Here is a 20,829-nt window from a genome sequence, read left to right as displayed (position 1 = left end):
AGAACAGGTCAGGGTGCCCTGCCAGGGAGCCCAGACCGGAGGCACCATCCCAGAGGTTCGCAGCACAGCCTGCCCCCCGCCAGCACCTGCTTGCACATGTGACCCCTGGAGCCAGGTGAGCCCCTGCGAGCTCTTTCCCGGGGGCATTTGCCTCTGGGCCCCGGAGAGGCAGCAGGCTCCCCTGGAGTCCCAGGGCCTGGACAGATCACCATTGTGCCAGCGAGTCTGTTATGACACCAGCTAATTCCCTAAGTACCCTAGGATGAAAATCATCAGGGCCTATTGACTTAAATACATTCAACCCCTCCAGGTGCTCCTTTACTATGTCAGCAGAGCTGGTGGGCTGGTCTCTATACTGGGCTTACCTAAGGTCCCAATGGGATGTATACTTTTATTAGTGGCCAAGAATACGGATACAAAGAAATCATTTAGAAGTTCTGCTTTGGCCATCCTGTTACCAGTTGTCCTAGTCTGTGCTGAAGGGGCCCTAAATTACCCTGCACCTTCTTTTTGTTTCCTATGTACTTAAAGAATGACTTTGTTATCCTCGACTTTTGCTGCCAGTCTAAGCTCCATTTCAGCTTTGGCTCTCCTCACTGCTTCCCTGCAAGGTCAAGTCAAGCAGGTGAACTCCTCCTTGGGGGCAGCCCCATTTCCACAGCCTGCAGGCCTCTTTTTTTCCCTCCAGGCTCTCCTAGATTTCCCTACTCCACCAAGAGGGTTTCTTTGCTCTTTTACCCCCTTTTATGTGTACTGGGATGGTCCTTTTCTGTGCCTGCAGGATTAGTCCCTTAAGAAATGCCCACCCTTCCTGGGCTCCCATGTCCCCAAAGCTTTTACCAGTCAGTCCCTCCCTAACTAATCTCCTGAGCTTGTTGAAGTTGGCCTTCCTGAAGTCTAGCACTTCCACCCTGCTAGTTATTTTCCCCCTTTCTCCAGATAGTGAACCCTATCAATAGGTGGTCCCTATCCTCTAGGTTACCTTGCATCTGCAGATCCCGCATAAGGTTGTCCCCTGTGGCCAACACAAAGTCGAGCAAGGCATTTCCCCTACTGGGAATGTGTACCTGCTGCAATAGGTGAGGGCCCTGTAAGGTTACAAACTTCTGTGAATGGGGAGACCTGGCTGCCTGTTCCTCCCAGCAAATGTCTTGGAAGTTAAAGTCACCCACGAAGACTGCTTCCTTTGCGCACGTGCTGCGCTGCCTCTGAGAGCGGTCTCAAGAATTCTAGGTCTTGCTCGTCCCCTGGTGTGGGACAGGGCATGGCCTCAAATCCCTGCAAGCCCCGAAGCCACTCACCCGGGCTGCTCCCGAGCCCTGATGCCTGGGGATGCACAGCCCCAAAGCCAGAGCACGGGCGCCAGGTGTTGAATCCCAGAGCAGGGGGCTGGAGGGGACCCAGACCTCACAGCTATTCTAGCCCAGCCTGAGGCAGGATCTGCGCCATCCAAACCAGTCTAAACTCCTCGTAAAATTGCTACAAACCAGGACACAGCCCAGGCATTGCCCCCATCTGTCCCCCCACTAAAGCAGTGGGACCCTGCACGCCCCAGGCCTGGTGCTGCTGGGCCAAGCCCATGCACCCCTCGGCAGGGGTGGGGGAGCCTTGCCCTGGCCCCAGCGGAGGCTGCAGGCACTGGTTCAGCATGTGCAGGGGCTGACCAGCTGTTACATGTATATGTGTATACATGCCTAAGTGTGCATGCCCGTGGGTACGCACACGTGCAAGGGTGCTGCGGGCTCTGCCCTGTGGGGCAGGTGGCAGGGGGCAGGCCCAGGGGGAGGTGGAGCAGACAGCTTAGCCCAGGGGAGCAGGCCGGGGCCAGAGTGCAGGTGGCCACAGTGCAGGGCCCAGGTCTGCTGTGGCAGCAGCCAGAGCCGAGCCCCTGCAGTAGTGCTGCCCTGCTCCCCGGTGCCACAGGGACCTGCCCCATCCCGCCGGTGCCTGAAGGACCTGCCCCTCCTCCCCAATGGCAAGCATGTCTCTTCTCCCAAGCCAGCAACCCAGAATGGCTGCATAAGGCCTTCTCAGCCTGGGTTCAAGGGTGTGAGCTCACAGTATGTTGCCTCCTTTGCATCTTGGGCAGTGGAGGAGGCTGGTGCTGCCCTGGGAGGCCAATCCCGGTGCACTGGAGGACCCCATGGAAGCTGCAGCCTGTTTGGGCCTGGCCCTGGGGCTGCTGCTCCTCCCAGGCAGCAGCTCTGGGAGCAAATAAGCCAGGGCAATACAGCTGGGGATCACTTTATTGGCGCTTCATTGCAAGGAAGGGGATGGTCCCTGCAGGCCTGGCATGGCCAGCCCCTAAGGCTCACCAACACAGCTATCTATGTACAAGCAGGAGAGGCCATGGCTTTGAAGCTCTGGGTCTGCCTGGCCTGAGGCACAGCTCCTCCTGTGCCCCAGGGTCTCCACAGTGGCCCTGGCACTTGGACCAGCAGGAGCCAGGCAGTCCCTGGGAGTAGCAGGCACAGCACCGTTCAGGGACCTCCCAGCCCAGCCACAGTCCCCAGGCCAAAGGGGTGCGGTGGGGTGAAAACAGAGCTGTCCTGGGGCCCAGCTAAGAGAAGAGAGCCTGGTGCCAGCCCAGGCACCAGGCTCCAACTCCAAAGGGCATGCAGAACCTGCTGCCAGTGCCCGCTCCCCACCAGGCAGCTGCAGGTCAGTGCACTGTGGGGGTCTCCCTCAGCCCGGGGACCTTGGACCTCCCCCTTCAGCTCTGCCCCACTGCCCAAGGAGGCCCTAGCCCCCACAGTCCAAGTCTGTCCGGCACTGCTGGGGAAGGTGCAGTGGGGCACTCAGCGCTGCAGTGAGGGAGGCTGCGTTGGGCGGGCCTGCCTGGGCACTCACATCTCGTCCGCACGGTGCTGCTGGATGATGACACTGGTGCTGCGCTCCACCCACTCCCGCTTCTCAGCCTCCCAGGATACTGGAACTTTGGAGGGCAGAGAGCTCCGCCCTGAGGGCTGCTGCGGGGGATGTCCGGCCTGGGGGGAGCCCTGCAGGGAGGCGCTGGGCGCAGGTGGATCAGAGGACGAGTTGCTGCTGATGGCGGAGTGGGACTCGGCTGTGGGCAGACTGTGGCTGCCCTCCTGCGAGCGGTTGAGGCTGTCCTGCAGACCTGGCTCTGACTCCAGGGCCAGCCCCTTGGACATGCTCTCCTCCTGCCCATCGGGTGCCACTGCCCATGCATCCCCCATACTCTGGAACTCACGGATCTGCCGGGACAGCACTGCAAGAGAGGAGCCCATGACTCTCATGCCTGGTGGGGCAGACGGGCCCAAGGAGGAGCCAAGTGCCTTGCCCAGCTCTGCGACGAAGCACAGGCTGCCAAGCTGGGTCCCACCTCTCCCATGCCCTGCAATTGACCACTCACCTCCATGCAGCTCCTGCTGCCGCCCCCCTGCTCCAAAGGAGAAGAGGCTGGGTGTGAGCACGAGGCAGAAGGACAGGAACATGACCTGTGGGGAAAGTGAGCTGTCAGCCTTGGCCCAAGGCTGGGGACTGAACGCTGCTGGGAGCCCTGCGCCCTTGCAGGAGACTTTGTGGGCTGGCAGAGGCTCCCGTGGTGCATGGGACAGGCCCTGGCCCAGCTGTTGGGCCACTCACCGCGATACAGGTGCTGGCTGTGGTAGTCTTGGTTGAGGACTGTCGCACCAGGGCCTGGAGCTTCCTCAGCTGCTCCAGCAATGACCTGCAGCAGAGCAGGAAACAGGGTGAGCACCGCAGCAGCCCCGGGGCTGGGCCAGCCTCCTCCCATCCCCCTGGCCCTGTAGTTCCAGCGTGCCTGGCAAACAGGCTCAGACTGTTCCACACCAGTAGCTGGTACTGCCCTGCAGGGGCTCAGGACCACAGAGGGCCCCGCTGCCCTTGCCAGGTGTTCATGTTAGGGACTCACATGTTCTGCTTCTGCAGCAGCTGCACCTTCTTCTGCAGCTCGTGGTTCTGCACCGTGCAGGCTACCACCCTTCCGGTAGGCAGGGGATACAAGACAGCACGTTAGCCAGGAGTCAGACCAGACTTAGGGGCTCAGCTCAGCACCTGGGGGCTGATGGCGCAGGGCAGGGCCCGGCTCCCTGCACATGACTCAGCCCTCCTAGCACTAGGCTCCCAAGGTCTCATGGGGGCAGGGTCCTTGTGCTAGGCACCTGGGAGGAGCCCCCAGCTGATGAGACAGGGCAGGGCTCCATGGGATGTGAGGGGAAAAGATGGAGTCCCCCAGGGGAAGGGGGCCTGGCTCCCCCACAGCAGGGTCTGGGTCCTCAGCCACAAGAACAAGAGCTCCAGCTGCCCCAGAGGGGCAGCCTGGCAGCTGGGCGAGAGTGTGGGGCTAACAGGACCTGCTATAGAACTGCTCCCTGTGCCCAGGGTCATGGATACAGCCCCTACTGCAGGTGCTGTGGCAGGGGGGCATGCCCTCACCACTGACACACAGCTCCCTCTGCCCACGCCAGGCTTGGTACCTGCTCTCCAGGCCATCCACATAGATCTTTTTGCGACGGCGGCTGTCCTGGGCCGACTGCTTGTTCCGGATCTTGCGACGCACCCTCTTCAACAGCCGCTCCTCAGCCTGCAACAGTCACTGCCGTCACTGGCCATGCCCTGGCGCCAAGGCAGGCAGCAAGGCTGGACCCTGGGCCATGCAGCCACCAGCCCACGGCCAGCAGGTACCTTGCACATGCAGGGAGGTGGGCAGGGCAGAGCTGATAGCCCTGGCCCCAGGGACAAGGCCGGCTGCACACAGGCCTGGCAGCTTCCAGGCTGATTTTTAAGTCCATCCTTCCGCTGCCTGCTCCCTGCATGAGCACAGCGAGGCCCCTCATGCCAAGGCGATGCCTTGGCTGCCACGAGGGCAAGAGGGGTGGTGGCTGCAGATCCACCACAGCAGCCGGCTGGGGACAGCCACAGGAGTGGGGCCAGCAGCAGTGGGGGCCTGGCCCCCTGCCCCTTCCAGCCGCTGAGGCTGAGCCACATGCCATGGCCCCTGCGGCTGGGGCTGCTGCTCAGCACTTGTGCCCACACCTGAACCCCTGCCCCGGGAAGGGCCCTGCACCAGCAGGCAAGGGCTCACCTTGGTGAGGGGCAGGTGGGATGGCAATGTGATGCCATCTTTCTCCAGCAGCTGCCTCTCCTCCTCGGTCAGGATCAGCTCCGGGAAGTCCAGCTGGGGATGAGCAAACCCCAAGATAACGAAGGAAGCACCAGGTGGGGCCTGAGCAGGGAGGAAAGGGGGACCTGCGAGCCTGGCTGCAGGACCCCTGGGAGTAGGGGCTGTACCTGTGTGGGGGTCCTAGGCATGACGTCCTCCACAGCCACGGCGAAGCTGAAACTCTGCTCGCTGCCAGAGGTCTCCTCCGTGCTCTCCAGCCCAGCCCATGCGTCTGGGAGAGGAAGGAAGGAGTCAGATGACCCCTGCCCCACAGAGCCGCAGCCTCCCCCACCAGCTCCTGGGCCCGGGGGCACGAGGCAGCCCCGGCCACGGCCTCCTGCCCCTCGTGGCTCAGCACGGAGCCGACCCATGCGCACCCAGGTCAATGAAGACATCCCCATCAGTGGGTCCCACTGGTGCACACTCCAGCCACGGCCCGTCCTGGAGCAGGGAGTAGTTGTGGTCGAACCAGACGCTGTCGGGGCCAGGAGGGCTGCCGGGGGACGCGGCCCAACTCTCGGGGCTGCACGAGGGCTGCTCCGCAGGGATGCTGCCAGCGCTGCCGGGGGCCGAGCAGCCCGGGACCTCAGTGAAGGGGCTCAGCAGGGCGCTGAGGAAAGCGTCCACGTCCTCGTCTCCCGGGAGCTGCAGACCCGAGCGTCAGCCTGGCAAGCAGGCCGGGCCGGGGGCCACTCCCCGTCCCAGAACCCAGCCTCACCTCAGGCTCCAGCAGGCCCCAGGCGCCGGGGTCGGCCGGCAGCTCCGCGCCCTCCGCCAGCAGGAAGTCCAGCAGGTCCCGGTCCACATCCACACCCGCGTCCCCGTCCGCCAGCGCCAGCGGCGCCCGCTCTGCCACCACCGACACCGACATCTGCGGGCACCGGTCAGCGGGGCCGGCCACGGGGGGAGAGAGGCCGGCCCGGGCGGGCCCAAGGGGACGGGGGGGGGGGACGGGCAGGCCACAGAGGATGGGGAGCCCGGCCCGGGAGGGCCCAGGGGGACGGGGACCCGGGCGGGGCGGGACCTGGCGTTACCGCCTGCCCGCGGCCCGGACGCCGGGGATCCTGCCCGGGGGGGGACACCTGGGTCCGTGCCCGGGGAGCGCACACGCCTGGACTCCCCCCACCCCCGTACCTCTGCAGGCCCTCACTCCGCTACCGCCTTCCAACACAGCAGGAATGACGTCAGCGCCCTCGGCTCCCGGCACCCACCGCGCGGCCCCCAGGCGGGGCCGGAGCCGCCTCGAGCCTCCATTGGCCTTGACGCTGCCCGCACTCAAGATGGCGCCAGACTGGCCTCGCCCCGCCCGGTAGTCTCACTGCGCCTGCGGTGCGCCGGTACTATCGAGCGCAGGGCCCAGAGTGGCCGTGGGGCGGGAAGTTGAAAGTGCCGCTCTGTACCTGCCCCTGCCCTGCTCTGCTGCTCCTAGCTCCGCGTCCGCCCCGCAGCGCCGCGCAGCCCGCGGGCCAGGTACGGGGGGGAGGCAGATGTGCGTGCCCGCGGGGGCCCGCCCAGATGCGTGTCCCCAGATGTGGGCGGCCAGAGGCGCGCGCTGCTAGGGGTCTCCTGCTTAGCCGGGCGCCCAGGGGCATCCCCAGGGTGGGCGTGCGGAGGGGTGCCCCCAAGGGGTGTGCGTGGCAGGGCGCCCCGCGATGTGCGGTTCTGGGGGGGGGACGTTGGCCGTGCGGCCCCCCAGGCCCGGCGGCGCCCCACGCTGCGCCAGTGTCTGCCGGGGCCGGGGCCGCAGCAGCTTCCGTGGCTGAGGGCGAGCTGCGGGTGGGGGGGGTCCCGCTCTCCGTGCCGTCGGGGCTGGGGCCTGGCCCTGGTCGCGCCCCGGTTGCCGCCGCAGCTCCTGGTCCCGGCCGCGCCGTGCCTGTGGGAACAGCCCTCCCTCGGGTCCCCGTGCGCGGGGCCAGCCTGCGGAGATGCCCTGCGTGGGCCCGGCCCCGCACCCCTTCCTGTGCCGCCGTGTCAGCCGGGCCCCTCTCCCGGGCCGGGGTGGGGCCCGCTGTCTCTTGCCAGGAAGCGCCGCTCGCGGGCTGCCTGCGGCTCTTGCTCGCTCGGCGCCCCCTCCCCCGTCCGGCGCTTCCTTCCTCCCTCCGGCCCTGCGCGCAGGCCCTGCTCGGGCCCCGGGGCAGGGTTTTGTGCCACAGGTTTGTCCGCTGGGCTGGGCTGGGCCCGCTGCAGCAGATGCAGGTCGGCCGGGCGGGAGGACTCGGTGCTGGGTGAGGGTAGCCGTGGCTGGCGGGCCCGGCCCCAGCAAGGGTGGCGGGGGCGGGGGGGGCGCTTGGTGCTGGATCCAGCAGCTGCCTGGGGCGGGAAGCCCTGCCAACGCCCATCCCGGGTGTGAGACATCTGTGACTCGCCGCTGAGCCATCGTTTGGCGGCGCGTGGTGGGGTCTGCTGCTGCCCCCTCCTGGGGCGTGTGTAAGGAGTGCGGTGGGCCGGCGCACATGGGCCAGGCCGGGCCAGGGGTGCAGGCAGCACTCGCCTAGGCTGCCCTGGGGTTGTTGGCACCTGGGGCTTTGCCGCCCTGCTCTGTCGCTTTTCCGGAGACCGAGACACAGCCTGTCTGGACAGGCCTTGGGGAGCAGCAATATCCCTCGCGCCAGGGATCAGGGAGGGCTGTGGCTGGGGGCAGGGTGGGGGGTTCCTTGCCGCATATCTCTGACATGGAGCCCAGCTGGCTGTGGCCCGGGGGGCTGAGCCATGCAGCGTCTGGCTTAGCGGGTGATGAATGGATGTGCCGTGCTCGTGGCCGCGGGGCCTGGCAGTGCAGAGCTGGGCGTTTTCCATTTTTAGTCAGTTGTCTCCTACAGATCTTGCTGCAGGTTTCCTTGCTCCCGCCTGCTCCCTGTCCCAGCCCCAGGTCTGCAGCTCTGTGCTGTGTAAGGCTTCCTGGTCATCCAGCTGCTGAGCTGTGAAACCGCCACCATTTCCTCATCCCTGGCCCAGAGAAGAGATCTCCTTGCTGCAGGAGGTCGTCTGCTTGCCCTGGCATCCTCCTGGCCCTGTGGCCCTGACCTGATGAGACCTGATGGCTCTTCGCCTTCCCCCAAGTTCTGTTGCCTCACGGGGCTGGGGCTGCAGCCTGGGAGTCCTAGTGGTACCTGTCCTGGGGGTGTCTCTCCCCTGCCTCAATTGTGGGTTCACCCCATGCCCACCTTTCCTGAGAGCTGAAGCATTTCTTTGAAGGCAGCTGCTGGGCTGTCCCCAGCACATGCTTGGGCCCGGGGACTTCTGGGTCAGTGGGGAAGGGGATAGCTCACAGGGGCTGCCTATCTGTGGGCAGAGGGGGAAGCTGCCTGGGAGGGAGGTGGGCCTGCGCTCCATGCTGAAGGAGAGGCAGATGCGTTGGTCTGTGGGCAGCGGCTTCGGGCCCTGACATGCCCTGCAGACCTTGGTGGGGCCTTTAGCTCGATGCCGTTCCTGTGACAGCGAGGCGTGCTGGGTGAGGTGATTTATAGCTCCTCTCGGATGAAGGGCTGGGGGCGCATTTCCATGCGAAGGGTCTGGGCAGGTATGTGAGCCTGTTTCTGACTGCTCCTGCCTGAAGAAGGGATGGCTGGACTCATGGCAGCAGATTTGCTCACAGTTGCTCCTCTGTATGAGGGCACGGTCGGGGGGGCCAGCTGCGGTCTCCTTGACTAGAGCCACGCGCCTCTAGGCACAAGACCCTCTCTTGTATGTTGGCACAGCTGCAGTCGGACCTAGACAGGATACAAGGGTGGGCGGATGAGAATAGGATGGGATTTAACACTGACAAGTGCAAAGTGCTTCCCCTGGGGAGGAACAACTGGCACCATACCTACAGGTTGGGGAATTCCCTTCTTGTCAGTCCAGAGGCGGAAAAGGATCTTGGAGTCATCATTGACTCCAAGATGAACATGGGCCGGCAGTGTGGGGATGCCGTCAGGAAGGCCAACCGCACCTTGTCATGCATGCACAGATGCATCTCGAGCAGGTCCAAGGAGGTGATCCTCCCCCTCTACGCGGCACTGGTCAGGCCACAGCTGGAGTACTGCATCCAGTTCTGGGCATCACACTTCAAGAGGGATGTGGACAGCATGGAAAGGGTCCAGAGGAGGCCACTCGCACGGTCAGGGGGCAGCAGGGCAGGCCCTACAAGGAGAGGCGACGGGACCTGAACCTGTTCAGCCTTCACAAGAGAAGGCTGAGGGGGAATCTAGTGGCCTGTTACAAACTAGTCAGGGGGGACCAGCAGGCATTGGGGGAGTCCCTGTTCCCCCAAGCACCGCCAGGAGTGACCAGGAATACCGGTCACAAGCTGGCGGAGGGGAGATTCAGACTCGACATCAGGAGGCGCGACTTCACGGTCAGGGCGGCTAGGGTCTGGAAGCAACTTCCAAGAGAAGTGGTGCTGGCTCCTACCCTGGGGGTCTTTAAGAGGAGGCTAGATGTACACCTTGCTGGGTTTGTTTGAGCCCAGTACTCTTTCCTGCCATGGCAGGGGGTTGGACTCGATGATCTATTCAGGTCCCTTCCGACCCTAGAAACTATGCCCTGCTCCGCTCCGGCTGGGCTTTCAGAGGGGCCCCATTGCCAGTCCCTCGGCATGCTGCTTGGCTCTCGTTGGCACCGGCACCTGTATGGACATGAGCTGTATCTCCATGGGCAGGAGAGCACGTGGGAGTGCTTAGAGCTCTGCAGGGCAGTGTGGGGGCAATGGTGTTGTGCCACCAGAGCTGTGGCCTCGCAGGGCTACAGGGCAGTTGAGGCAACTGCTGTGGAGCCATCCTGTCAGCTGAGGCAAGTGGTGCCCCTGCATGGGTGCTGAGCCCGCCTGTGCCCCTCAACGCCGGTGAGGTTGCACTCCCCTTCGCCATGTGTCAGGTAGAGTAGTGTCTGCCATGGGGGTGCCCGGTCCTGTGCCGACTCAAGCAGCTGCTGTATGGCCGGAGAAGATCGGCTCCATGTGTGGCTGAAATGTGCTGTGCATCGTGATCTGTGTCTGCCTCTGGGGCTTGCTGTCCTGCTGCTTGTGCAGGGCAGAAGGCAATGCCATCGTGACGACTTGGCAGTGTCAGATGCTTTCTGCCCCTCGTGCCCAGCTTTCGGGCCCTGCAGCAGAGGTTGGGGTTGCTTTCACTTGCCCATGCTTTGTGATGGGGCCTTGGTGGTCCTGGCCTGGGGTTCATTTTAACCTTCTCCTCTACAATGGGGCTTGGCACAAAGTGACCCGGTGCCTCCAAGTGAAGGCTGTGGGGACTGTGTGGCTGAAGAAAATTGTGCAAGGCAAGGGCCTGAAAGGAGGGAGCAGAGGCCCTCGCAGGCAGGGGCTTTCCTGCTGGCCTGGGGAGGGTAGCTTGGCTCAGGTGTATGGGGCAAATCCCATGGGGAGGAGATGGTGTCATCAGTGATCCTGTCCCAGGTGGGGAGACTCTGTTCTGTTAGTGATGGTGGTGCGTGGTAGGGTGCAGACTGGCTGCCTCAGGCACACAGGCTGGTCTCTAGCTGGGGAGTGGTGCAGCTGTGGGCCATGTTTGACCGGAGCAGGTGGGGGTGCTGTCCTACAAAACCCTGGGCCTCCTGGCAGATGGGCAGTAAGCCTGACCCTGTGGGCAGCTTTTGCTCTTGGATGGGCTGGGGTTGGGTTTCCTGCACTCAGTGCTGATAAAGTGGCCTGTGTAGGACTGGAGGCTGCTCCGTACTGGTCCTGGCAAGGCTGTGGCCTGCCAGGGCTTTCTGGGTCATGTGCTGCTGTGCTTCCTCCCCGGGTCAGAAATGCTACCCTGGGAAAACAGGAAGGAGTGAATGCCGTGCTGGGAGCAGCTCCGTGTCTTGTGCTTGGGGTCCAGGGACAGCTCAGCCGGAGGCCTCTGTGGTGTTGGTGCCCCACTACATGCTCGGGAGCCAGCCAGTGCAGAAGGGTAAGGAGGAGGCCATGCTTGCAGGAAGCCTTGTCAGGCCGTACCACCCCAGTGGCCATCTGAGCCTGTGGTGCTTGCCCCTTTTGGGGCCTGACACACCATGCCATCTGAGTCAATTGTAGCTGCCAGCTTGGCAGGAGGGACGTTCCCAGCCAGTGCCCTGACGCTGTGAGAGGTATTAATAACCACTTGTCGTGGTGGGCCAAGTTCCCACTGGGTCTCAGTGGGAGCCGAAGCCAGCGTGCTGCACCCGACTCATACCTGGTGCATCGCCACATCCCCTGGGAGGGAAGGGCGGGCTCCAGGACGCTGGTGGGGGCTGCGCCCAGCATTGATTGAAGTGACTTGCTCAGAGTCGCAGTGGGGAGCCGTGGTGGGGTAGGGTCCAGGCCGGCAGGTTCTTCCTCTAAGGTCTGCACTGCTGCACGTCCATCCCCTCCCTCCCCCAGGCCCGCTAGGCTGCCCCACCCAGGGCTGGCAGGGCCCTGGGTGAGGGGGCACATCTAGGGCAGAGTTGGCCTGGGAGCAGTCACTGGCCGAGAAGATGCAAACATGCAGGGCAGCTCTGCAGCACCAGTGTGTGTGCCTGGGCACCGTTCCAGAGCAGCCCTGACTCCCATCCTCCCTGGTCCTGCTGAGCTGCCCTCAGAGGCTTTGGGTACCAGCGAAAGCTACTGCTGATGGGGCTGGCCTCGTGTGGGTGTTGGTGCACTAATCCCCAGACAACAGGCCGATTGTGCCCAGAGGAGAGGGCACGGGGTGGAGCCACATAACTTCAGTGCCTCCCCAATGCTGGTGTGCCTTGGCTGTCCTGGGGGAGGGGAGGTCATGGGACAGCAAGGGGACGCAGGCCCAAAAGGGGAAGTGTCATGCTGCTGCTGCGAGGAGGAAGGGCCCACGACTGCAGACCGCGCTGTGCTGCTCTGCTGTCACAGGCATGTGGGGTGGGGGCACTCCTGGGGTATCAGCAGCGCCCCTGCCTGGCGCAGGCAGCTTGTGCTGTGGGGAGCCTGGTAGGCCCCGCCACGCTCTTGGGGTGGGTCGTGCTTGTGGAAGGGAAGGCTGAGACTGTTCCTCCTGTTGCAGCTCTCAGATCTGCCCCCGCCTCACCGTCCCCTGGCTGGAGCGCGGGGCTGAGGCCCTGCCGTGGCTGGCGGCTGCCCGACGACCGCTGCGGCAGGCCGGGCCTTGGCCCGTGGATATGCCGGCAGGATGTTGGGATGCCTGGGCCATGGCTTCATCCCGCTGCTAATTCCATATTTGGTAGCAGCCACTGTTTACTCCCTTCTCTCGCTCCTGTTCTCCTTGGGGGGAGGGGACATATTTTCGGAGTCTTTAACGTGGTGGCTGGAATCTGCTGGTTTCCTGATAAAGGGTCTGCAAGAGCCTGGGAGGGTGAGGCAAAGTCGGAGAGGGCCGTGGCACCGTGCAGCACGGAGAGATGGGGTCCTGCCTGTGGGACAGCTTTGCCCCTGATGTAAACGAGGTCTCGTTTTGCTGCCCCACCATGAGAGCCTGTCCACTGTGGGGAGAGCAGGGTGGCCTTCCAGGTCAGGGGTCATGCGTGGCAGGGCCTGCAGCCCAAGCCCCTGGGCAGGATGTGGCTCAGCGTGGCTGGCCCCACTCTGCGATGCTGCTGGTGCCCAGGGGCAGTCCTGACCTGCCCCATGCTGTCAGAGCCCTTGTCTGAAACCAGAGCCAGCCGGCCTGCCTTTTCCCCCCAGCAGCAGGGCTGGGAGTGCTGCCTCTTGGCCCTGGCGGTCCCCAGCCCTCCACATTGAAGTGGAAGCAGTAGCCGGCTGCCCGGTGCACTGCCAAAGGGGAAACCTCCAAGGCTGTCGCTTCCCTGCATCTGGCAGCCCCGTGGCTCTTCCACAGGCCTCCTGAGGAGCAGGAGGAAGTGCAGACTTCCGCGTTTTTGAGACTTTGGGTGGCTGGAGCCCAGAGCTGCCATGTGAGCGCAGCTATGCGTGGCTCTTGCACTGCCAGGGTAAGGCGAGATGGGAAGCAGAACCAGGCAGGTCCCTGATAGACCAGAAACACGGAGCTCGGTGGTGGGGACGACTGCTGGGGTTACCTGTGAGGGACGGCATGGGTTCTCACTCCCTTGACATCCAATCACTGGCTTTTGGAGCAGGCTTTAGCCCCGCGGTTCTCTGCCTTCCTAGGCTCGGAGCTCCCTAGGAAATGCCAGCTCTGCTTTTCCTTCATTTCTTGACTACAGAAAAACCCCAGCGGGTCAGAGGATTCCTGTTTGAGCTCTTTGCACCTGGCCATGCAAGTAGTGTCCGGCACCCTCAAGAGGCTCTCAAGGCATCTTGGGATGCTGCAGCTCCCTGATTGAGGACCATGGCTGCTGGCCAAGCAGTTGTCAAGCTCAGTGCAGGGGCCTGGCTGAGAACGAGCAGCCTGGGACATTCAGGAGTCTGGACTAGTGACATAATGGCTCCTTCTGGCGTTAGGTCTGTATGCAGTTGCAGGGACTTGAGGCAGCAGCTCCTGGCATCAGCAGAGGGCTGAGCTGGGCACTTTTCTGGGCGCTCATGGATGAGGGGGAGCGGCCGTGTGCTGCGTAGTCGGAGCACGGCCTGTGCAGTCACTGTTGGTGTCAGAGGCGCAGGCTTCCCAGGGAGCAGCTCCTGCCTGTTGCCAACCCTGCCCATCTGCTGTGCCAGTGCTGCAGTGCGATGTAGCAGCCGCTCTGCGTGCCCTGGTCCCAAAACATGGCGTAGGCACAGCACTGGGCTCCCAGGTCTGAGACGCCCTGGTGCTGCCCTCCCAGTTGCAAGGTTGTTTTGGTGGCAGCTGGTTCCATGATGCCTCAGGCCCCCGAGGCTCGCCTCACCAGGGCTTCGCACCAGCCATCCAGCTTGCCCACGTCTGCTGCAGACTGTTTTGGTCCCATTAGTCCAGTGTCATGGGCTGCTGTGCTCTGGTCCCTCTGCTTGGGGTTGGGCTGCTGCCGCCTGTGGTGACCCTAGCTGGGGCTTAGGCAGCACTGCTGGGGGCTCCACACCTCGGGAGAGGGGTAGGAGGCTGCCTCCCTGGAGCAGCCCGTCATTATCTGTCATCTCTGGTTCCAACCACAAATAACGCCGGAGCAGCCGCTGGAATGTGAGCCCGTCAGCACAGGGCAGGCGCCCTGTCCCCTCGCACCGGGCCGGGTGGGAGGTGTCTGCAGGACGTGGGGGCTGGCACTGTGGCTGCGGAGCAGCTCTGAGGTGCTCCTTGAGGGTCTGAGTGCACTCGGGAGCAACAGCCGGAGGGGTGGGATGCAGAGCTGCTGCTCATGCTGCGCTAGTGCCAGGGGGGTGGATGAGCAGCTCGGGATGGTGGTGGCAGGGGTTGAGCCGTCCCGTTCCCCAAGTCCTCCTCCTGTCCGTTTGTTCCCTGTGGGACCGTTAATGCAGCTCCTGCACCCACCAGCTATGATCGGTGGTTGGCCGGGCAGCCTGCCCCATGGGCCCAGAGGGCCACCCTTGCCCGAAGCTCTGGCCCAGTCTGTTGAGGCCCAAAGACGGGGCATGGCAGGCAGCGACCTCGGGGTCTGTGTCGTTTCGGCCCAGGCTGCAGTCCACGTGCTGCTGCAGGGCTCAGGTGTGGACTGTCCTGGTTTCATTCATACCTGGCTGGGATCACATGACCCCAGGGTTGGTGACGCTTTTCTTGCCTGCCAGGGGTAGGGGGTCGGACTAGATGGCCCACTGAGGTCCCTTCTGACTCTGTGAATCTATGAAAGGCAGCACAAGAAATGACCCTGCCTGGGACAGCTCCCCAGGCCTTTGTCTCCTCTTCCAAGTCCCAGGCCAGTGGCTCATCCATCCCGTTACCCTCTGGGCGTGTGAGGAGGCATCTGCATCAGCTCCTCACCACAGCCCGCAGAAGGGCTGATGTGGGAGGCTGAATCAGGCACGGTGCAGGCGTCGGCACTAGGTAACTGGCAGAGCCAGCTTTAGCCAGCCCTGGCTCTCGATGTCTTTGCCTGAAGCTCAGGCACCTATAGCCATACGCACGTGACTGGGCTCAAGGTGAGGGCAACTGGATGAGGTTTTGGGACCTGCGCCCCTCCCTCTGGGAACTGGACACAATGCCTTTGCCAGGGAGTGTGTGGGTCTGTGCTAATGGTGGGTGCGATGACTCCACTCACAGTGCCAAGCTGGTTGCTGCCTGTAGCTATGTGCAGGTAGGAGAGCTGCTTGCAGCGAGCGTGCTACCCCTGCGCCCCCTCCTCACCCTGCTGCCCCACTGAAGCTGGGAGGACTGTTGCAGGACCGCGTCTTGCCCGAGTCGGTTGGGGTTTGTATCTGGCTGCCTGGAATGTTGCCCTCCTTGGGAGTTGTTTATGCTCTAAGGATAAAGGAATATGGGTATTTAATAAACCTTTGTGGGAGGGGCGTGGGGCAGCCGGACAAATACTGCAGCCATGTCGTATTCCCTTTCCCCCAGAGCCGTCCCAGCCCTCATGCTCTAGAGAGGAATTAAAGCATTCCTGTCTTGTCGCGTGGCTGTCAGCTCGTGCCCGGGAGCCCTGGGGGCTCTAGATATGTTTCTTCCACACTGGAAAGCAGGCTCTGGACAGCCATGGATAGAAGGCAGGAAACAGGAGGACAGTAACACAGGTGGCTTGATCTCTCGGGGCACGTGTGGCCATTCCCCAGCCCCTCACCTTTGCTATTAGTGATGGTCACTGGTTCTGAGCCATCTTCTAGCCCTCCAGGCATGTCTGAGCTGTGGTAAAAACAAGGGTGTTCCTAGACCAAAGGTTTGTAACTGGACCAAATTGCCTGCGATTGAGAAGTGCTGCCATGCCCCATCATTGTTACAACCTGCCCTGTATCAAGCAGGAGAAGGCTGTCCTCTGTCTTCCCCCAGTGACCTCCCTGCTGCTGTGGCCTGGCCTCTGCCATGGAGCTGGCAGTGCCCTGCCCTCTGCCATCCTGCCCACTCTCCTTGGGGTCCTGCAGGGCTCAGGTGGCAGGTGGAAGATACCTGCAGCATCCCCAGAGGCCTCCTGGAAGGAAATGCAAGTGCATCCCCTCTGCAGCGCTGTCCTCTGCCACAGAGCTGCCTCTGCCCCAGCTTCCCTTGCCAGGTGACTGCTGGGAGGGTGAGTGCAAGCAGCTGGCTGATGGGGGCAGCTTGGGGAGGGGACAGAAATTTCTCACCTGCAGCTCTGACCTGCACCCAGACCCCTGCCACGAGTTCTCTCTGTGCCTGTCAAGAAACCATCATCGACTGACTTCTTTTCTGGGGCACCCACCTTGTTACCAAGGATGGTTCAGATCTGCTAGGCAGAGGCAGAGTTCTGAATCCAGCTGTTCTGTCTTTCTTCATCATCTCCCTACAATTTCCTGCCCGTGCGGTGCTGTTGGCTGTGACCTGGCTTGTTGCACAGCAGACTCGGGGAAGAATTTCTGGGGCTTGCATTTTAATAGAGGCTCAAAAGAGCAAGGAGCAATTTTTAATTAGATCAGGCCAGATTTCCGGGAGACCTTGCTGGCAGGGTCATGAACCTGTGCACTGTCGGGTCCCATGGAAACCTCTTCCTGTTGCCGTTGCAGGTTTTGTGCTACACTAGAGCTGCAGACGCGAAGGGACTCCTCCACATTGTGGTTAGAGCTCTCCGTGCACAGGGTGCAGACGGTGGCTTGCTGGGCCAAGGGCTCTGTTCCCCTGTTCTGCTCTTTGCTTCTAGCTTGACTCCCTGTGGGGTCAGAGGGGCCTGTGCAGCCCCAAATTTGTCTGGGTCGGGGCAGGTGGGTTGCTTGAAGGAGAGGTCCTGCTGGGTTGCAAGCACCGGTGGTTTTGCTGCCTCTCTGAACAAATGATTCCAGCAGTGATAGCTGACCATCAGAGCCACATGCCTGGTCTCCAGCAGCTTCTGGCATTGCTTGGTGGCTGTGTCCACCAGGGCTGTATTGTGACCAGGAGCTGCTTGCTCAAAAAGTGAAAACACCTGCATGTGGTCTAGCTGCCTCTTGAGCATGCAGCTTGTAGCTACGTACAGGAAAGCACTTCTTCCTCCAAAGGCACTACTGCAATGTCTCACGCTCCACCAGCCATGTCGAGCAAAAGTCACCGCTGACGTTTCTTGTTCTCGACTCGCTGTCCTGTCGCTGCCTGCGTGGCAGGGGCCTGTGGGGAGGGTGCATTGAACTTGCCTTTTCTCTACATCTGATGCTGAGGAGGTGCTTTCTGCTTTCCCTGCGCATTCCCCTGGCCCACCTCTGTCTGCACCTTCAGTTGATTTTATGGTTCATTCGCACAAAGGACTGGTTGGTGGTTGAGCAGAGGCGGTTCCTGAAGGTCAAAGAGCTTCAGCAGGCTCTGGCCTTCTGCTTTCCTGCTCTGTGGTCCCTGGTTGTGCACCCTTGGCGTAGGAGTTCCTGCTGCCTCCTGGACTCTACCACATTTGCTTGCTGCTGCAGCTGCCCCGGGCATTAGGGATTGCAACCCAGGCTTGGGCCAGCACGAGGCTTCCTGCCTCCAGGGTCCAGGCAGGCAGGGATTGGGTGCATGAGGCTGCAGCCACTGGGCTTCTCACTAGACCTGGGGTCTGCATGGGAGCGTCTTTCCCGTGGCAGCAGTGGGTATTCTTGGCAGGGCAGCCCCTAGGGCTGGCTCGAGACATTATGGGGCCGCCCTTACCCTGCACTGCCAGGTTCCTGCTGCTGGTGGTGCTTTGCCCTACTCCTTGTGGTCTCTGACCTCAGCTGAAGCACATCCTCCGGCCACCTCTCAGCCTGATCCCAATGGCACCACAGGGGCTTGCGTTAGCTGGCTCTGGCACTAGCCGGGGGGGTCAGCAGGTCTTCGGGGTCTGCCTCGTGACCAGCAGGCCCAGGGTGCACCTATAACATGGTGTCCTGGGTGTCCCAGCCCCCACCTGACATGCCCAGGTGCTTGGGCTGCATGGGACTCCTGGAGGACACTTTCTGCCTTGCTTTAGGCACCGTGCATCAGGGAAGCCCCACAGTTTCCCTGGTGTGAATCCCCGAGCCAGTGGGGCACATGGCAGGCGTTTGCAGCCTCCTCGGCTATAGGCTGCTACATGCACGTCTGGGGACCCATGGAGTGGGGCAGGCACAGCATGTGTTGGGGAGGGGCACATGCACGTCTCCTCACGCCTTCGCATGCTGCTGGCGTTGCTCTGGCTGCGGCACTGCGGGCCTGGCTCCCTGGAGCCCAGCACGCTGCGCGGTGGCCCCACCCCAGGCTGGGCGCTGCAAGGCTCAGGAATGCAGCGCTGGAATGCATCCGAGTGGGATGGTGGGAGGGGTGCGTGCTCAGCTCCAGCCTGAACAGCTGCAGGGCCTGTTCTGAACCCTGGGGTCCTTGAGGGGCCAGAGCGGGAAGGCCTGTGCCCCTGACAGTGCCTGAGCCTGGTGGGATCTTGTCCCTTGCACTGCCCTTGTCACTCATGGACTCTATGAGCAGGGTCTGGCCCCTGCTCCCCTCCCCTTCCCATGGCCCCCAGGCTCAGGCCTGCTCCTGACCTGGCTGCCCAGCCTGCGTGTCTCGCAGCCTGGACTCGGATTCAGATCATACTCACCCCACTGCTGCTCGTTTGGGCTCTGCAGTCTTTTTGATTCATAGGTGCTCGCGTCGGAAAGAACCTCAACAAATCATTGAGTCTGACCCACTGCATAGGCAGGAAAGTGCTGGTGCCACGTGGCTCCAGCCAGATCCCTATCCAGCCTTCTCTTAAAGACCCCCAGGAGGGGAGAGCACCACCTCCCTTGGAAGCCTGCGTTATGGTGAAGAAGTTTTCCCTGATATCTAGCTTAAATCTGCTCTCTGTCAGTTTGTGACCGTTGTTCCTTGTCACCCCAAGAGGCACCCTGGTGAACAGAGCATCTCCAATCCCTTGCTGTGTCCCCCTAATGAATTTGTAGGTGGCCACAAGATCAACTCTCCGCCTTCTCTTGTGGAGGCTGAAGAGGTCCAGGTCCCTCAGTCTCTCCTCACAGGGCTTGTCCTGTAAGCCCCTGACCATACGAGTGGCCTCCTCTGGACCCTCTCAAGTCTATCAACATTATTCTTGAAGTACAGCGCCCAAAACGGAGCCTCCAGGCCTCAGGCTTTGCTGGGGGCTCAGTTTCTTGGTCCAGACTCATCCCTCAAGGGGTCATGTCCATGGTAAGGCATTACTGAACCCCAGCCCAGCTTGGAGGGCCAGGGAGGGTCCCCATGCCCACCTTTTGGGGAAGGCAAGGTACAGGAGGCTGGTTGTAGGGGGCTGGGGCCAGGCTGGAGGCCGTGGGGATTTGGGCGCCCAGTGAGTTCTCTTGCGCTCTGGTTGGTTGCGGTTCTGCTCCATTGGGAGCAGGGAATGGGTGAAATACCATGCCGCCCCGCCCCCCAACCACCTTGTGCAGCTTGTCCAGGCCCCGACGCCTCAGCCCTGTGTGTGCACAGTCCCACAGCTCTGCTCCCGGTCCTGGGTCAGCCATTCCTTGCCACTGTCAGCCTGTCACCCCACGGTCCTCTGCCCCCTCCGTGGCTTTGTGGCTGACAGCCCTGGCCTGAAGCCGTGGCTCTGTAATTAGCGCTGACAATCCAGCTGCACCTGGAAGCCTCAATCAGGATCAGGCCCGTTGCAACTGGTACTGCACCGGAGGGCTTGGCCCCGCTTGGGGAGCTTTCAGCAGAGATGACCACAAGGGATGGGGTCTGGCCAGTGTGTGACGGGTCTCAGGGTGGGGGGCCAGGGTAGGGCACTGACCTGGAGATACAGGCACTGTTCTGCCTGGCCTGGGGCAGGTCCCTCCCCTCTGCAGCTCGCTGCAGGGATGGGGACTTCCCCCCACATGCTGTCAACTGAGACCAAACCATGTAAAGGCATCCCAGGGCCAGGGCAGGTGGACAGTGTCCCATCCTGGAGGGGGTTTGTTTGCAAGAGACCCCCACTCTAGCCACTTAAGCAGCAGTGAGCCATGTCCCGCTGCCTGCAAGCCTCCAGGCATTGCCCAGCCAGTGCAGAGCCATGCCAGCCGCCAGGAGCCTGCTGCCGGCAGTGGAGTGGTCGCGGCTCCCTCCCTGCCGGGTGCGTGTCCGGATCAGTGGGGCAGCCCCAGATGGGAGGCCTGAAGGGCTGGTCTGCAGCAGGAAGCAGCCTGCGCACCCTGCGGTGCTGCCTGTGCTCCAGCCCAGGGCAGTGTCTGTGTCAGGAGCAGGTTCCCGGCTGCCAGAGGCTCAGCAGCCATGGCCCCAAGCACAGGGGAAGCCAGGAACCAGGAACCAGCTTGGTGCCCTAGCAGACGGGTGTTGTGCTGAGGCGTTCTGGGAGAGTGGAGGGCCGGGCATGATGCCCCAGGACACAGCCTGCCCGGGGGGCTGTGGGGACCATGTGTCAACTGGCGTCACCAGCATGGGTGCAGCCCACGCGGGGTGTCCGAGCGTGGACCCCAGCCCCATTCTCATGGACTATATGCAGTGTTGTCATGTAGACACATGTGCGTGTGTGCTCCCCGCCTGCCCCTAGCCACAGTATAGTGCTGCCACCTTCACCAGGCCTGGTGGGTCCCGGGGCAGGGCTGTCTGGGGCCCTGTGCTCCCTGCACAGTGCTGGGCAGCCATGTGAAACCCTAAGGGGCATGCCACGCCACGCCACGCCAGGCCACAGATGGGGCTCTGAGCCCTCCAGCTCTGTGTGCAACACCCCCAGCCTGCAGTAGAACCAGCAGCTTGGGTTGAGGTGGCTGCCCACGGGGGCAGGTGTTTGCTGGCTGCCCAGGAGCTGCAGCTCGCTGCTTTGAGCAGGGCAGCACCTCCCGTGCTCCTGTTGCA

The 20,829-nt window shown here is 62.6% G+C and overlaps 2 protein-coding genes across 6 annotated transcripts in view; one reads left to right on the top strand and one right to left on the bottom strand.

Annotated features, from left to right (window-relative positions):
• Positions 1 to 2,228: 2,228 nt before the first annotated feature.
• On the bottom strand, positions 2,229 to 6,441 carry CREB3 (cAMP responsive element binding protein 3). Of its 3 annotated transcripts, none has more exons than XM_090037426.1 (10): positions 6,284 to 6,441; positions 5,868 to 6,020; positions 5,527 to 5,759; positions 5,278 to 5,381; positions 5,072 to 5,164; positions 4,464 to 4,570; positions 3,899 to 3,967; positions 3,610 to 3,694; positions 3,377 to 3,461; positions 2,229 to 3,232 (listed from the first exon to the last, which is right to left on the bottom strand). In XM_090037426.1, exons 2-10 carry the CDS (start codon positions 5,954 to 5,956, stop codon positions 2,847 to 2,849), a joined length of 1,251 nt encoding a protein of 416 aa, XP_089893552.1. In that variant the 5' UTR covers positions 5,957 to 6,020; positions 6,284 to 6,441; the 3' UTR covers positions 2,229 to 2,846. The 3 variants fall into 3 exon arrangements, with proteins under 3 accessions (XP_089893552.1, XP_089893550.1, XP_089893551.1); XM_090037424.1 differs by having other exon boundaries at positions 5,527 to 5,794; positions 6,284 to 6,440; XM_090037425.1 differs by lacking the exon at positions 6,284 to 6,441 and having other exon boundaries at positions 5,527 to 5,794; positions 5,868 to 6,277.
• A 29-nt stretch (positions 6,442 to 6,470) lies between these two features.
• The window catches only part of TLN1 (talin 1), a 52,291-nt gene continuing 37,932 nt past the window's right edge, over positions 6,471 to 20,829 (top strand). For 2 of the 3 annotated variants that reach the window (XM_090037423.1, XM_090037421.1), the window contains exon 1: positions 6,471 to 6,619. The gene's annotated coding sequence lies outside the window, so the exon portion shown is untranslated. Of the gene's footprint in view, positions 6,620 to 7,152; positions 7,303 to 20,829 lie in introns of those variants that run through there. The other variant, XM_090037422.1, reaches the window with a different exon arrangement.

Source organism: Crocodylus siamensis, chromosome 3 (assembly GCF_052110815.1).
Source record: "Crocodylus siamensis isolate JL-2025a chromosome 3, ASM5211081v1, whole genome shotgun sequence".
Lineage (NCBI taxonomy): Eukaryota > Metazoa > Chordata > Crocodylia > Crocodylidae > Crocodylus > Crocodylus siamensis.
The sequence above is the reverse complement of the archived record's forward strand: the minus strand, read 5'-3'. Positions and strand labels throughout refer to the sequence as shown.

Coding starts and splice junctions, on each gene's coding strand:
- CREB3 (XM_090037424.1), bottom strand. CDS start 6,020: ATGTCGGTGTCGGTGGTGGCAGAGCGGGCGCCGCTGGCGCTGGCGGAC. Junction 5,382..5,526: donor GGATGTCTTCATTGACCTGG/GTGCGCATGGGT, acceptor TTCCTCTCCCAG/ACGCATGGGCTGGGCTGGAG. Junction 3,462..3,609: donor CAGCCAGCACCTGTATCGCG/GTGAGTGGCCCA, acceptor CTTTCCCCACAG/GTCATGTTCCTGTCCTTCTG.